This window comes from Quercus lobata, chromosome 5 (genome assembly GCF_001633185.2).
Source record: "Quercus lobata isolate SW786 chromosome 5, ValleyOak3.0 Primary Assembly, whole genome shotgun sequence".
NCBI lineage: Eukaryota > Viridiplantae > Streptophyta > Magnoliopsida > Fagales > Fagaceae > Quercus > Quercus lobata.
The window spans coordinates 74,952,633-74,969,445 of record NC_044908.1 but is presented as its reverse complement, the minus strand read 5'-3'; the positions used below and the strand labels follow the sequence as shown (position 1 = coordinate 74,969,445).

Below are 16,813 nucleotides of genomic sequence, written 5' to 3'. Positions count from 1 at the left end.
ACTAATGGCGTTCACTTCTGATGATAAATTTTTATCATCAAACCAAGATAGCAATTGATTTTTGGTGTAGGTAGGAATTGAAACCCTTTCTTTTTTTTTTTTTTATCTTGTTTATCTTGCTTTTGTGTGTGTGTGTGTGTATATATATATATATATTTATGTGGGAAGGGAGAGACATAAAAGTGGATCAAAATTACATATTTAGCCCTATTTTTAATGAATGTGGGTTACAAAATTCTAACTGAGCTAACCTCAAGTAGGTAAAATGTCAAATTTCAAATAAATAATTTAAATTTAGATTAAACTACAAGCGAGTAAGATGTAATTTTCCCTATAGAGAATTATAACTACTTATTCATCAATACAAAATAAATTTGTGAAAACTATTTCGATTGATGATTTTTAAACTTAAAATTTGGTGAGTACAGATATTATTGACTTCTCTCTATTCCCTTCCCTTCTTGAAAAATAATTATGTCTGTGATTTGAGGACATAATAATTTCACCGCGAGTAGTGCTATGAACACAATACTTTCATAGTAACATTTTGGTAGAAAATTATTATCGTTTTTTATTTGGATCTGTCATTAATATTAATTTTTTACTTGTGGCTTAAATTTTGTTGTTAAAAATATTGTGTCCATAACCCCATTCTTTCTCCTCCTCACCTCATTCAAATAAATAATAAAAATAATTTGTGAATTTTAATTAGCTCAACCAATCTAATTTCTTCTTAAAACAAACAAACAAACAAAAAAAACATAAAATTTCTACATTTCAACAAAAATGTTTATAGTAGAAATTCTATATTATCTCTAATATAAAAATAAATAAATAATAAAAGAAGTCTTGACGAGTGGTTGGATGACCTAGGAATCTTTATAGCTCCCCAACAACTCCTAGTGGAGCCCACGAGAAATAAACAAAACCCACTTGCAAAATATACAAATACAATACAAACCTTGCCGGCCCATTGACACTGACTTCTCTGTACCTAAAAAAAAAAAAAGAAGAGAAAAAGAAAAGAAAGAAAGAGAGAGACTTCATTGTACCTCATAGATAACTCCGTCAAACAAACAAAAACTAAGGGCGGGCGTGCTTGGTGTAGAGATTTTAATCGACTGTGCCCTATAAGTAACGCTGTCCAAAATCCAATTCTCCACGGTCTTAACTCCGTCATTACCGCCGTCAACTACCGCTAAAACCCACCAATACGTTACAATCATTGACGTCGTTAAACAAACAAATAAATGAATTGCCTCGAAATCATCGGATTCCAACTTGCCGTGTACACCAGTGCCCAACACCTCATACTGGACACGTGTCATCACCTAATTCAACCTCTTAGTCACGGGTCCCTCAATTTCCGTGTCCAACTCTTCAACTTTATTCCTATAAAGCAAGCCCAACTCCTTCATTGTTTCATCGTTCAGATTCAATACATTTTCATTTTTGTGAAGCAAAAAATCAAAACTCTCTCAAGGTATCTTTCTTTTTCTTTCTTTTATTTATTATTCCAGTCCTCTTTTTTGATTTCTCTTCTTGATTTGAAGCATAGCATAGTAAATATCTATAGTATTTGGGAAATCCAAACCTAAATAATCATCAAAGGAATTATAGATCTCTGTGATTTATACGGAAATTCGTGGAATCTGATTATTTATATTAGTGTACTTTAGCTTAAGCCATAATAAAGCAGGTGAAAAGCATAGACAGATTATAGATCTATCATATCTGGAAAAAGTCATATTGAAATTTGTGCTATTTTTTGCTCAAATCCAATTGATTTGGTCAGATCTGTACTAAAAAAAATTGATTATAGTGGAGGATTTATATCAAATTTATTTTTTCAATACAATGAAAGATTTATTATTTCGTAAGATCTGTATGGAAAATGAAACCAAAAAAAAAAAAATCTATATTTGTATCTATTTATTGGTTTTGATTTATCTGATCTGATCTGTTGAATCTGGAAAATTTTATATGGAAATTCATGAAATCTTAAACGGCGTTTGTTTTTGATAGATGCAAATCTTCGTGAAAACCCTGACCGGCAAGACCATCACTCTCGAGGTCGAGAGCTCAGACACCATCGACAACGTCAAGGCCAAGATCCAAGACAAGGAAGGAATCCCCCCAGACCAGCAAAGGCTGATCTTCGCCGGAAAGCAACTGGAGGACGGCCGCACCCTCGCCGACTACAACATCCAGAAGGAAAGCACCCTCCATCTCGTCCTCCGTCTCCGCGGTGGCATGCAGATCTTCGTCAAGACCTTGACGGGAAAGACCATCACCCTCGAGGTCGAGAGCTCCGACACCATCGACAACGTCAAGGCCAAGATCCAGGACAAGGAAGGCATCCCACCGGACCAGCAGAGGCTCATCTTCGCCGGAAAGCAGCTCGAGGACGGCCGCACCCTCGCCGACTACAACATCCAGAAGGAGTCCACCCTCCACCTCGTCCTCCGTCTCCGCGGTGGCATGCAGATCTTCGTCAAGACCCTCACTGGCAAAACCATCACCTTGGAGGTCGAGAGCTCCGACACCATCGACAACGTGAAGGCTAAAATCCAGGACAAGGAGGGCATCCCACCGGACCAGCAGAGGTTGATCTTCGCCGGGAAGCAGCTCGAGGACGGGCGCACCCTTGCCGACTATAACATCCAGAAGGAGTCAACACTTCACCTTGTCCTCCGTCTCCGTGGTGGTATGCAGATCTTCGTTAAGACCCTCACCGGAAAGACCATTACTTTGGAGGTGGAGAGTTCGGATACCATCGACAACGTGAAGGCGAAGATCCAGGACAAGGAGGGGATCCCACCAGACCAGCAGAGGTTGATCTTTGCAGGAAAGCAGCTGGAGGACGGCCGCACTCTTGCTGACTACAACATCCAGAAGGAGTCCACCCTTCACCTTGTCCTCCGTCTCCGTGGTGGTGCTTTCTGAGGAGTGAAAAAACCCTGCTTTATGATTGAAAATTGTTGTTTTATGATTTATGGTTCTGTTTAATTGTTTCTGCTTTAATGGTGGAAACATCTAAAACTCTTTTATAATTTTATTCTTATGTCTATGGCCCTGATGTGGCCTTTAAATAAATTTGATGATGTTGCTATGTTTGTAAGTATATATCTGTGCTATGAATATTGTGTGTTTGAATTGTGCCATGTTTAGGTGCTTTGGTTTTTCAAACCCAGGCATAATTGTTATAGAAGAAACTCAATTGATTTTTCTTAGAACTCCTAGAACAATAGTTGAGACTAGGTAGTTTGATAGAGTAGATGGTGCTAATTGCCCGAGTGGGGTGGCCTGGTGGTTGAGATCCGCAAATCAGATTTGTGGTCCTTAGTCCGAGTGGGGTGGCCTGGTGGTTGGGATGCGCAAATCAGATTTGTGGTCCTTAGTTCGAGCTCGGTGAGTACCTGGGGAGGAATTTGTGTACTTCTGCCGAGGAGCTCTTGATTATTTTCTCTTGAGGTGCTAGTGTTAGGATGAAGTTTCTGGTCACCTCAGATCTCAGATTTCCATAGTTATAACTCAATTTAACATTTTTTAGTTATAACTCAATTTAGATCACCATAGTTATAACTCAATTTAACATTTTTTAGTTATAATTCAATTTAACATTTTTTAGTAGGATGCTTTTATGGTCATGCTTATGAGTTACAATTGTCGCCCTCTTTTCCTTCTCTTTTACTCATAAAAAAGAAAAAAAAATTAAGAAGATTGAGCTTTTCCTTCTCTTTTACTCATATAAAAAAGAAAAAAAAATTAAGAAGATTGAGCATATTAGAGTGATTGAAACTGATTGATAGGGTGTGTGGTCCTGTCATTATTCTCTTTATTATTCTAGATTATTAGGATTATAAATTTTTTCTCAACTAATTAAAATGAACTTTCCTTGAACACCGACAAAATGATGCCAAAGCATGTATATATACACCACAATATATTGAGATGACGCCCCATCATACATCAAAATTATATTAGCTGACATAGCACAAAAAATATGGAGATAGATCCCATCATATACATGCACAGTGCACTACAGCACTAGGTAGGAACTCTAGGTCCAACTGTCTTAAGTCACGAGCCAGTTTGTTCTCAAACTTGTCCTCCATCTAAAACTAGAATCCAAAATCATTCACCACTGAGGACCAAATCCCAAGTTAATTGCTTCAAACACAAAGGTACGTCTCCTTCTACATCACACTTTGTTAGCTTCAATTACCCGTTTTACTTCCAAGGCTTCTGTTGTAGTTGTTGATAATCTATGCTGAATGTAATTAATTGCTAAGTTGAATTACAATTACTTGAGAGTGCATACACTCTAAACCCAGCGTGCCTTTCCAGCCAGTCACAAACTAAGCTATAGAGTATAGAGCCTGCCATACAATCAATACCTATCCGCTCTTTCTCTTGGACCAGACCAATAACTATGGTTTATCTTCTCAAGGCCCATCACCAACAACGGCTCTCTTTCATCCTTCACCTTTATTTTCCTGTCTATACTTTGTTTTTGGGGGGGATAATGTCTCTACATAATTAGCTTGGGCTAGTAGTATTGAAGATTCGACTTTCGAGAGGGTAAGGACGAAGGCAAACTGAAGCAAATGAAAAAACACTTGATAAATTTTATTTTCTCCAAAATGGCGCTTGGGATTTGGAAAAGAATCAAAGAGTCAGAGGCGACAATGGGAGAATATGGGTTTTTCGGTTTCTACCTTCAAGTTTTTAAAGTAATGTTATATCCATAAATTGTTTTATAACATTTTTACAAATAATTGATGTGGCAAAAATTCTTATTGGTTTTCATCTCATCATCTGCTATTGACATTATTTTTTTATTTATCAATAATTACTCACTACGCTAACAGTTTGTAAAAAAAAATTTGTAGCATTATCATTCTTCTAATTTTTATTCTTGTAAGTCTTTTTCCAACCAGCAAACAAAACCTTGAGTAATACATATCTGTTGGCTGCTCTTTCAGACTTCGATAGTATCTCTGACGGATTTTGGCGGCCTAGCTAGTTGAAATTCGTGGTTATTCAGATCCAAGGGTATGGGATTTTAATTTTTCTCAAAAGATTGTCTATGGAAAGTGTTATCCGTTAATATTGAAAATATGATGTGACCATTTTAATTGGAGTATGTAAAACCCATTCAAATCCTTATTAAAATTAAACTCAACCCGAAAATCTCTACTTGGTTTTTGCAATTAAAAAGCTTCTCCAAATGCTATTCACTCATCCTCCTTGTTTGCTACTTATGGTTACTAAGATTATTATCATCCGGGTATTTAAAAAAATCGTTAGTTTAAATACTAAAAAACTAAGTTATGATTTAACAACAACAAAAAATCTAAAATCAAAACAACAACAACAGCAGATCAAGAACAAAAAAAAAAAAAAAAAAAAAAAAAAAAAAAAAAAAAAAAAAAACAACAATAAATGATCAAGAAAAGAAAAAAGAAGCCGATTTGATCTCTGGTTGCATGCACTCCGCAGTGAGGAGGAGGAGCAGCGGTGGCGGTGTGGTGGAGCAAAGACGATTTCTCCTCTCTCCATGCGTGTTTGAACTTTGAAGATAATGACACCAAAATGCAAGCAAGATTATGGAATCAAATATCACAGAGAGAGCTAGAGAATTTATGGAATCAAGTAGGAAAAAAAAAAAAAAAAAAAAAAAAAAGAGAGAGAAGAAAATGAGAGAGCCGGAGAGCTTCTGGAATCAAGTGGAAGTAAAGGAAGAAAAAAAAAGAAAGAATGAGGGAGCTTCTGGAAAGTGGAAGTAAAGAAAAAGAAAAAAGAGAGGATGTACTAATGGACAATGGTATACGTGTGTGGTGGACAAAATGCAAGAGAAAAAAAAAAAAAAAAAAAGGAAACATAGGGATGAAAGAAAGGCAAAGAATTAGAAATCACAATTTAAAAATATTACCACAATATTTTCACAATAAATTTTAAGTAATTAGCTAATATTGGTGAGTTTCAAATTAGAACTAGTAACAATTTTCCATATAAGATTTTGTTATGATTCTTGTGAAAATATTGCAAAAAATATTGTGGATGTAACACTTTTTGTTGAAAAATATAATTGTTGAGAATGAATAGAAAAATAAAAAATAAATATTAAAAAATAATAAATTTGATTACAAAATAAAAATTAAAAAAGTGGGTAAGCAAAAGAGCAATGTTATTGTTGATTGTCTAAACAGTACAAAAATTTGTCTAACCTGCTGGAGATGCTCTTATATATACATTGTCATTTTTGGTAATTTATCCCTCAAACTGCCACTTTTATAAGTGCTAGCCAAACACTCAGTTTTTTCAAAAAGAACTTTTTAACAGATTTTACTAAATACTCAGCTTTTTGAAAATGCACTTTTTCATTATGCACTTTTTGAAAACACCACTTTTTCATTATACACTTTTATAAAAAATTGAACCAAACTCACCCTAAACCAATGCTAATAAACCAATCTCAAGACCCATGCTACCATTGTATGACCCACACCACCATTATTGCACCACAATCCACGATCCACGCACGCACAACCTACACCAAACCAACACCCATGAACCGCCAATCTAATACCTCCAACCGATCTCTACCACTACCACGCCACCGTAACACACCAATCTCAACATCACAACCCACGTGATCTGCAAAAAGACCTATGCTGATCTCTATGCAAAACAACCCACACCGGTGGTGAGGTTTGAGAGAGAGAGAGAGATGATAAAATTTAAAAAACCGTTAAAAAGGAAATAGACATTTGCTATAGTAAAATCTTATTAGTAAGAGCATTAGCATTGGGTTTGTAAAACTTCCAAGTTGTTATTTTAGAACCCAAAAACACTAAAACCCATCTTTACTCGAGTGTCTAAACCTAAAATTTTTTACAATTTTGCTATAGCGATTTCTTACTTATAGAAATCAATGTTCACTCTATCTAAACATAAAACTCATATATTTTATCTCTCTCTCTCTCTCTCTCTCTCTCTCTCTCTCTCTCTCTCTCTCTCTCTCTCTCTCTCTCTCTCTCTCTCTCTCTCTCCTTCCTTGACCAAACCAAAATATTGCTCTCTCTTAGTAGAAGGTGGCAGTAGCTTTGAGGACAAAAGGTGCATGGTGGCGGCAACTGGGTTTTTTTTTTTTTTTTTTTTTTTTTTTTTTTTTTTTTTTTCTGATTGTTCGATGGGTTTGAGTCAGTGGTTTTGGGTTTAAATGGGGGTTCTAGATTGAATCAGTTGGTTAGTTTTGAATTAGTGGCTGAATCAGTGGTAGGGTTTGAATTGGTGGTGCTGGGCTTGGTTTCAATGTTTTCTATGCTTAATTTTGGTAGTTGCTTTGAGTTTCGGTTGTTAGTTTTTTTGTTTTTAGTGCTTAGTTTGGTGTTTTATGGTGGTGGCGGTACAGTATTTCAAGAGTAGAGTTGGTTTGGTGGTTGGTGGTTGGTGGTTGTTTAATTTTAGTGTTTTGGTGATTAGTGGGGTTGGTTTCGGTTTGTAGATTTGGGTGCCGTGGTGGTGATGCTTGGTTTGTAAACTAATTGCTAGTATGGTTGCTAGTAGCAAAGAGAGACACTATGAGAGAGAGAGAGAGAGAGAGAGAGAGAGAATAGATAAATGAATAGTATTGGTTGTGATGTGAAAAATAAGAAATTGGACATAGTGTAAGTTGTAAAATGGTAGTGTAAAGTAGATAAAAATAGTTTTTTAAGGATAAAATGGGTATTATCTTTAGATACTCTTGGATGCTAATGAGCATTAGCATTGGGGGCTGTCAAACCCCCCAATGGCTATTCTACAACCCCAATGCATAAAAAACCTACTTTATCCAAGTGTGTATATCCAAAATTTTTTACAACCAAGCTGTAAAGAATTTTTTATTGTGAAAATATTCTCTCTCTTCCCTATTTTTTGAGTCCACTCTCTGTCCTCTATTTTTAAATTATTTTATTATGTAGCTATATTATTTTAATGAGTTGTATATTATAATTATAAGTGGGATGTTGGATATATTGTAAAATAGGTTGGTATGATAGATAAAGTAGGTTTTTACACAGTAAAATAACAACTTTGATACAAACTTGGATGTGAATGTTAAGAGTTTACTTTAGCTAAGTTGCAATTTTATATTAGTATAACCATCTGGTTGAAGTTTAATTTTTATAGTTTGAAGTTTTAAAATGGCAAATTGGGAGTTTTAGAGCCCCCAATGCCAATGTTGTAATAATCTCCTTTTATACTACCATTTTTAAGGTTTTTGAGTAGCAAGCTTTATGATTCAAAAAGCAAGACGCTAGGGATCAACTCTTTGGTCGTTGCTGGTATTTAGGGGTGTCTTTTCTATTTTTTTCAAGTTTTGTTTCTCCTCGCCCTTGTCATGCAACATTTTCTTGATAAATTCTCCAACTCAACTTTACACTACCATACACCTGTATGTGTACGATTCCATCCACCAGTGAGCTAAACAAGTGGGGAAGAACCATGGGTCATTTGACAATTCATTGTTGAGAATGAAAAAAAAACAAAAATTAAAAAAAGAAGAGCCGTGCATTGACAGCCTATGCATTTAAGATGTTGAACAAAGCTTACGTGGCATGCACGTATTTTCTTCCTAAGGGGCTAGGGTTATTGGTTGGCTGGTTGGCTGGGTAAAAAGTTGGGTGTGATATCAAATTTTCTAACTTCGTTGACAGCCTATTGCCAAATCGATCCAGAGTTTTCAAGAAATCCAAGAGTGTTCAAAATTTAAAGGAGTTTTAATCTATAATTAACCCATTTTACTAGGGGAAAAAAGAAACAGAAAAACATTTTTTTGAGAGAGTTTCAACAGAAAAATAGAGAGAGAAACAGAAAAACATGAATGCCCTTTTTTATCTCATTTCTTCAAGGTTTTTTTGGCAAACTATGAATACCGTCCACCGAAACAGTCAAAGAATACCAACAGTTTTAATCCATACGTTTAATGGGAAATGTATTTCGAAGAAGAAATCAAATGTTTGGTTAGGCTGGAATTTGAAACTTTAATGGTCAAGAATGCTTGTCCACATGAAAGCAAAGACGTGGCCAAAACTATTTTGTCATTTTATCGTTTATTTTATATAAGGATCCAACTCACACCACCACCTTCCTTAACTTATCCAATTCTCTCAGCTATCTCTCTCTCTCACAGCTTCATTTAGAATCAGGTACTTTTCTCTCTTTTTTGGACTAGTTGTTTGTTGTTAATTTCAATTATTGTTTCATTAGAATTATGTTACATGATCTAGTCATTGTCATTGTCATCTCATGTTTGTATTAAATACCTTTTTGCTATCAAAAAGTGGGAGAGGGAATTCAAATGCAGATTCTTCACATAATAAGAACTAGACAATACTATTAAGCTACAAGGCTTTTGAGATAAGGAATTTTGTAATTGTTGAGCAATGCTTTTTGTGATTTTATGAATGCTTCTTGTATAATATGATAAAGTTAATAGGTTTTTGGTTTGATTCCCCCAAATTGCAGATGCTTGTCATATGTGGTGATTGTCTAGGGTTAACCTAAAGATATATGCTAAGGAATATTAAATAGTTAATTATAGCCGTAATGTATATTGTTTAAAAGACAAAAAAAAAAAAACCCTTTGTTATCAATTCATTGACACATACACACAAATCCAAGGTGGTTGAGTGTTATTTCTAAACCAATTGACTTTATTTATATATATTTTAAAAGATATTTAATCATCATTTAATGGAGTATTAAATACAGCTTAAAAGATTTGAGATCTAATCTAGCCTACATAAAAAAGAAATTCATTGATATCTTGACCTAGTAAAGAGCAATCATAATATGGTGGCCACCATAGGTTTCAATCTTACTGTGTCTTAATATTAGCCAAAAAAAAAATCTTTTGAGATAGGGACTTTTGTAATTGTTGAGCAAGTACTAAGGATTCTTTTTTTTACAGAAGAGTGAGTCGATTAGCAATGATTTTTGTGATTTTATGAATGCTTTTTGTTTAATAAATAGGTCATAGAATCCCATGTGACCAAACTTTTTGGGTTTGATTCCCCCAAACTACAGATGCTTGCCATTTGTGGTGATTGTCTGTATCTATTACAATTATAGGCTTAACCTAAGGACATATGTTAAGGAATATTAAATAGATAATTATAGCCAAAATGCAAATAGTTTGAAAGGAAAAGAAAAAAGTAAAACACCTTTGTTATCAATTCATTGACTCGCACACACAAATCCAAGGTGGTTGAGTATTATTTCTATACCAATTGACTTTATATTTTTGTAAAAAAGATAAGTAACCATCATTTAATGGAGTATTAAATACAACTTAAGAGATTTGAGATCGAATTTGGTCTACATAAAAAAGAAATCCATTGATATCTTAACCTAGTAAAGAGCAATCATAATATAGTGGCGGTCATAGGTTTCAATCTTACCATGTCTTAATATTAGCAAAAAAAAAAAAAAAAAAATCTTTTGAGATAGGGACTTTTGTAATTGTGAGCAAGTACTAAGGATTTGTTTTGTTTTGTTTTTTTTTTTTTTTTTTTTTCCTTCCAGAAGAGTGAATTGATTAGCGATGCTTTTCATGATTTTATGAATGCTTCTTGTTTAAAACACAGGTCGTAGAATCCCATGTGACCAAACTTTTTGGGTTTGATTCCCCCAAACTACTGATGATTGTCATTTGTGGTGATTGTCTGTACTATTATAATTATACGCTTAACCTAAGGACATACGTTAAGGAATATTAAATAGATAATTATAGCCGAAATGCAAATAGTTTGAAAGGAAAAGAAAAAAGTAAAACACCTTTGTTATCAATTCATTGACTTGTACACACAAATCCAAGGTGGTTGAGTGTTATTTCTATCCCAATTGACTTTATATTTTTGTAAAAAAGATAAGTGATCATCATTTAATGGAGTATTAAATACAACTTAAGAGATTTGATGTCGAATTTGGTCTACATAAAAAAAATTCATTGAGGTTTCAATCTTACCATGTCTTAATATTAGCAAAAAAAAAAAACTTTTGAGATAGGGACTTTTGTAATTGTGAGCAAGTACTAAGGATTTGTTTTATTTTGTTTTTGTTTTTTTTTTTTTTTTTTTTTTTTTTTTTTTTTTTTTTTTTCAAAAGAGTGAATTGATTAGCGATGCTTTTCATGATTTTATGAATGCTTCTTGTTTAAAACATAGGTCGTAGAATCCCATGTGACCAAACTTTTTGGGTTTAATTCCCCCAAACTACTGATGATTGTCATTTGTGGTGATTGGTTGTACTATTATAATTATAGGCTTAACCTAAGGACATACATTAAGGATTATTAAATAGATAATTATAGCCAAAATGCAAATAGTTTGAAAGGAAAAGAAAAAAAGTAAAACACCTTTGTTATCAATTCATTGACTCGTACACACAAATCCAAGGTGGTTGAGTGTTATTTCTATACCAATTGACTTTATATTTTTGTACAAAAGATAAGTAATCATCATTTAATGGAGTATTAAATACAACTTAAGAGATTTGAGATCGAATTTGGTCTACATAAAAAAGAAATCCATTGATATCTTAACCTAGGAAAGAGCAATCATAATATAGTGGCGGCCATAGGTTTCAATCTTGCCGTGTCTTAATATTAGCAAAAAAAAAAAAAAAAAATCTTTTGAGATAGGGACTTTTGTAATTGTGAGCAAGTACTAAGGATTTGTTTTGTTTTTTTTTTTTTTCTTCTTCGAAGAGTAAATTGATTAGCGATGCTTTTCATGATTTTATGAATGCTTCTTGTTTAAAACACAGGTCGTAGAATCCCATGTGACCAAACTTTTTGGGTTTGATTCCCCCAAACTACTGATGATTGTCATTTGTGGTGATTGTCTGTACTATTATAATTATACGCTTAATCTAAGGACATATGTTAAGTAATATTAAATAGATAATTATAGCCGAAATGCAAATAGTTTGAAAGGAAAAGAAAAAAATTAAACACCTTTGTTATCAATTCACTGACACCCACACACAAATCCAAGGTGGATGAGTGTTATTTGTGAACCAGTTGACCTTATATTGTTGAAAATGATGAGTAATCGTCATTTAATGGAGTATTAAATACAACTCAAGAGACTTGAGATCAAATCTGGTCTGACCTACCAAAAAAAAAATCCATTGATATCTTGACCTAATAAAGCACAATCATAATGGGGTGGCTGCCTTAAGTTCCAATCTTACTGTGTCTTAAGACCAAAGCAAAAGTAATCCTGACTAACATAATTCATTTCGTAGTGGGAAGGAACTTTCTGCACACATGAGATAGAAACCTTGTCAGGTGCATGCATGTGAGTAGACCCACTGGAAAATTTAGGCACCCTTTTTTTGTCTATTAATATTTGGATCTCATTAGTCATACAGTGTGAATGGGGAAAAAACATGTAAAATTAGATTATTGTTTTGTTACTGAAATGATAACTATGTTATATGGACAATTCAATATCTGTGTATACCTTCCCTGGACACATGCCTACTGCCTGTGTCATATAAATAAATCGTTTTGTAAATTTGAGAAATGCAGCTGCACTTGGTTTCTATGGAAATTCATGTTGTCAATTTGAATTGAAGATATACTCAATATATACTATATTCACATAAGCTAGAAATTTATTTTCTGCCGTTACTTGTTTAGTTTAAGAGCATCATAATTGGCCATGCATGAAGCATAGGTTTCTAGTTTGAATAATTGAATCTCTTTCTCCACCTCCTCTTGAAGTCAAAATTACTCATTAAAACAAATAATTGAAAAGAAAAATTCATGGGAGCATGAAGAGTGAATTATGTTCAAGGATTATTACACTAGTTAGTGCCATTGGCATTTTATCACTTCCTTGGACAAGCCTTTTTATCTTCTTGTGTTCAATGTTTCCATCCAGAATTTCCCTTGAACTCTTCTGCTTTGGCTATTTTAAATTGTTTCTAGGTCTAAAAATTTTGAATTTGAGAACATTATATTGTGTGATCTGTCTATTATTTTTTAAAGATACTTCTTTAGCAACCATTATATTGTGATAAAGTGATGCACACTGACCATCCTTACCAAAAAAAATTAAAAAAAAACTAAAAACTAAAATACTCTGATCAGATTTAGGATTTTTACGAAGAATTGGCAATAACAGTATTTAAGAGCAAAACAAGAAGTACAAATCTGTGGTTGGAGATGTGAATATTATTATTCAAAGAGTGGTTGTTGGTTGATGATTAAAACAAGTCGAAGGCAGAACAGCATAATGATCCCTTTTTTTTTGTGTGTGTGGGTGGGGGGATTTGTCCTTTTCTTCCCTTTCACTAAAGTTGATGGGAGCATTTGAGAGAATATAGGGCAAAGTAGAAGTTAGTGTCTTGATACGATTTACTTGAATGAAAAAAGTCATAAGCTTTCAAAGTTACCATTTAAAATTTAAAGGGGTAAATTACTTTAAGATTGTATAGAAATGGAGGTAAAAGGAACAAAAGAAAATAGTAAATGTGGTCCAACTCTTTTTGCTCCCCTTCAATCTCCCTTAAGATATGGTGTTAATTTCAAAACTTGTGTTACAAACCATGTTAGTGTTTTGGGACTGATGGGACTTTTAACTTGGATTCAGCTGTGAGCATCTGTGTTTAGAAGGGGAGAAAGAACCTGTGTTGGATCTCTTCAATCTCCTATACCAAGTTTCATGTCTGAACTCGACATCCAAATACCTAGTGCCTTCGGTATGTTTTTTCGATCCTCTATTAAGTTGTGTTCATAAATGCACCTGTGTCCTGCATAAGTTTTCTTCTCTATGTTGTTTCCTGTTAAGTGCTGTGTTTTGAAAAATAACAACCACCAAGCCTTTAGTCTCAAAATTTTGGGGTTACCTATTGATCCTCAACAAGGTAGTCAAGGTTTTGAAAAACAGAAAATCCAAAAATAATAATGATCTTAAAACCGGATTACTTTGTAACCTGGATTGGAATATAATATATCCACGGTGTAAGCATTTGTTGCAGAAGACATGCCATAATTTAAGTAATTAGATGACAATGGGAACAGCACATGCTGACTTTTGTTGTTTGCTTTTGTGTGCATCCTGTGTGATTTGGTGGGCAGATCCATTTGCAGAGGCTAATGATAAGGACTCTGCCGGGGCAAAGGGGTACGTTCATGTGCGTATACAGCAGCGTAATGGTAGGAAACGCTTGACCACTGTCCAGGGCTTGAAGAAGGAATTCAGCTATAGTAAAATACTCAAGGACCTTAAGAAAGAATTTTGCTGCAATGGTACTGTTGTCCAGGATCCAGAGCTGGGCCAGGTGCTTATATTACATTATGTGCTACTATAATAGACTCCTAGCTTTCTCACTGATAGTGAGCGTTCAAATGTTCAAATTGAATAAAATTCTTGATGTGCACAGGTCATTCAACTTCAAGGTGATCAACGAAAGAATGTTTCTACCTTTCTAGTTCAGGTAACTTCTTAATGTTTCAATTTGTTGCTCTCTATTGATTTCTGAATTCTAAACCATCGACATTGGGGTTTGGCCAATAGGCTGGCATTGCGAAGAAGGAACATGTCAAGATTCATGGTTTTTAAGCAGCACTCTCAGCAGTAGCAGATATACTTAAATGTTTGCAACTGCTGTTTCATATAAGAGATCATACAATTTATATGGCTCTAGGACTCGAGTATAGTGTCTATAATGTATTTTCAATTTCTGTCAAACTAATATTCTCAAGCATTAATAAAATACTATCTTCGTCTATGTGCGAGTATTATATCCCATTGCAGTGACCTAATTGTTAATTGTTATCCAAAGAACATTATTTGGTACGCATGGAAAACGTTGTCTACATTAAGAAAACTAAGAACCTAACAAACTAGTAATCGTACGGTACGACTCCTAGCTTGTTCAAGGATGTCACGTCCGTGGATTGCTTTCGGACGCAAAAATTGACTCCTTGTGCATTGAAAGCATTTGATATGTATAGCAGAGGAGAAAATTTCAAAAGCACCAATGCTCATGGCAATGATTTTCAATTAAGATTTGAAAAAAATGTACCCTTCTTTTACTCTGTGTTTTCTACAGATTCATTATGCTAACTCCTACTACGTAATCTATTAGCATAATGCAATAAAATGATGTTTCACAACGGTTATACAACCTACATTGATAAAATATGTATATACTTGTACTTAGGAAACTCGTAAACAGTGCTCTATTTGTAAGAAGAATGTTTTGCAGTTTCAACTGTTTTGAATATAATATGGTATGAGGGTGAGGTGGCGAGGAAATGAATAAATCCTTCATTCAAACCTTGCCAAGAAAAATATAATAGATTATTACAAATTAAAAGTTCCTTTAGATAATCTTCTACCCAAAGACTAAAAATGGATCCTCATCCTGCATAGCACTCAAGATTAGGTAATTTTCTGAAGTTTTTAGACATCCAGTAATTGCTAAGTGGTTGTAGGACTTTAACTTTTTTGGCCACAATTCTAATGTGGCCAACTGTGAGTGATTGTTTATTACTTTCACATAAACCCACAATTTTTTCGCTCTTACTCACAATCTGCCACATCACAATTGTGGTTGTGGTTAAAAAAAATTGTGGTCTTAGATTTTCTTGTAACTGCTAGGTACTTATCACAAGTTCTATCTTCCACACCTACTTTTAGAATTGTCTTGCCAATTATGCTCCTAATTACTACCATAATACCAGGTCAACTCTTCTCATCCCTTTGCTGCTTTAGGGTAATGCACAAGCTCATTATTAAATTTAGGATATCGTTAAAAGTGTACTCAACAGACAAATGAACGCGAAATTTGGCCATCAAGTCCATACTTTTCACTAATCCAAACAAAACAAAGAAGAAGGCTTTAAGTGGGGTTACCTTAGTGCTATTAACTTTCCTTTGATAGAAAGGGACTTGGGCCCTTTTTCTCTTCAATCAAATGGTATAATTCAGAGGCCAAATATTCTGCAGTGATTCACCCTCCAGTACTGATTTATGGGTAAAGTCATTCTGCCAGACAATTAAGATATTGTTGGGACCCTTCAAGGTTTGTGGATTGAGACATACCACCAGCCACATTAACATTTTCAAGAATGTAAAAACTTCATGTTTTTATTAACTTTTGTTCTGTTCCTAGCTGGTTCCAAACACATCCAGCCAAGGTCCTAAGAGGAACCACCTGTTTTTAACGTGACTGACAGTTATGTTTATGTAAGACTAAGTGAATAGCTTTCAAGTGCCTAGAAATTGCTCAAAATCACACTATTGAAAAAATATAAGGCCTATGGCAAAATATTTGATGTTTCTGCAAACATTAATTTCCATCCAAACTATGCAGAGTGCTCCTATTTCACAATATCATCTTCTTCTTCTTCTTTTTGTGTGTGTGTGTGTGGAGAATCAAAACAATATCATCTTAATGTTTATGGTTTAGGGGCTTTGCAATAGTGTATGCTTTGTTCAAGAGAGATGAATGGTATGTGGGCGGGAACTCCGAAAAGGGCATATTTTTACGGCTAGATATTTTGATGCAAAATTTCTGGTAGGCTGAACTGACTGTAATGCAGTCTGTTTTCCATTACTATGCATCAAAATTGTTAAACACAATATTAAAGAACATGTAATCTAAGTTTCATGTGGAACTCATCTATATATATATATATAAAACCGAAACCTTTGCTGGCACCACAATTTTCTACGTCAGCACAATATTTAAAAAATAAAAAATAAATAAAAATTATAACTCCTCAAAACCCTAGCAACCTTAC

The 16,813-nt window shown here is 34.2% G+C and overlaps 2 protein-coding genes across 2 annotated transcripts; both read left to right on the top strand.

Annotated features, from left to right (window-relative positions):
* Positions 1-1,379: 1,379 nt before the first annotated feature.
* Positions 1,380-3,119, top strand: LOC115989525 (polyubiquitin 3). The gene is made up of 2 exons (XM_031113226.1): positions 1,380-1,483; positions 2,026-3,119. Exon 2 carries the CDS (start codon positions 2,026-2,028, stop codon positions 2,944-2,946), a length of 921 nt encoding a protein of 306 aa, XP_030969086.1. The 5' UTR covers positions 1,380-1,483; the 3' UTR covers positions 2,947-3,119.
* Positions 3,120-8,947: 5,828 nt separating this feature from the next.
* On the top strand, positions 8,948-14,793 carry LOC115989524 (protein translation factor SUI1 homolog). Its single transcript, XM_031113225.1, has 5 exons — positions 8,948-9,197; positions 13,653-13,761; positions 14,141-14,343; positions 14,446-14,499; positions 14,580-14,793. The coding sequence occupies exons 2-5, from the start codon at positions 13,725-13,727 to the stop codon at positions 14,622-14,624; spliced, it is 339 nt and encodes a 112-aa protein (XP_030969085.1). The 5' UTR covers positions 8,948-9,197; positions 13,653-13,724; the 3' UTR covers positions 14,625-14,793.
* Positions 14,794-16,813: the final 2,020 nt, after the last annotated feature.

Coding starts and splice junctions, on each gene's coding strand:
- LOC115989525 (XM_031113226.1), top strand. CDS start 2,026: ATGCAAATCTTCGTGAAAACCCTGACCGGCAAGACCATCACTCTCGAG.
- LOC115989524 (XM_031113225.1), top strand. CDS start 13,725: ATGTCTGAACTCGACATCCAAATACCTAGTGCCTTCG. Junction 14,344..14,445: donor AGGATCCAGAGCTGGGCCAG/GTGCTTATATTA, acceptor TGATGTGCACAG/GTCATTCAACTTCAAGGTGA. Junction 14,500..14,579: donor TTTCTACCTTTCTAGTTCAG/GTAACTTCTTAA, acceptor TTTGGCCAATAG/GCTGGCATTGCGAAGAAGGA.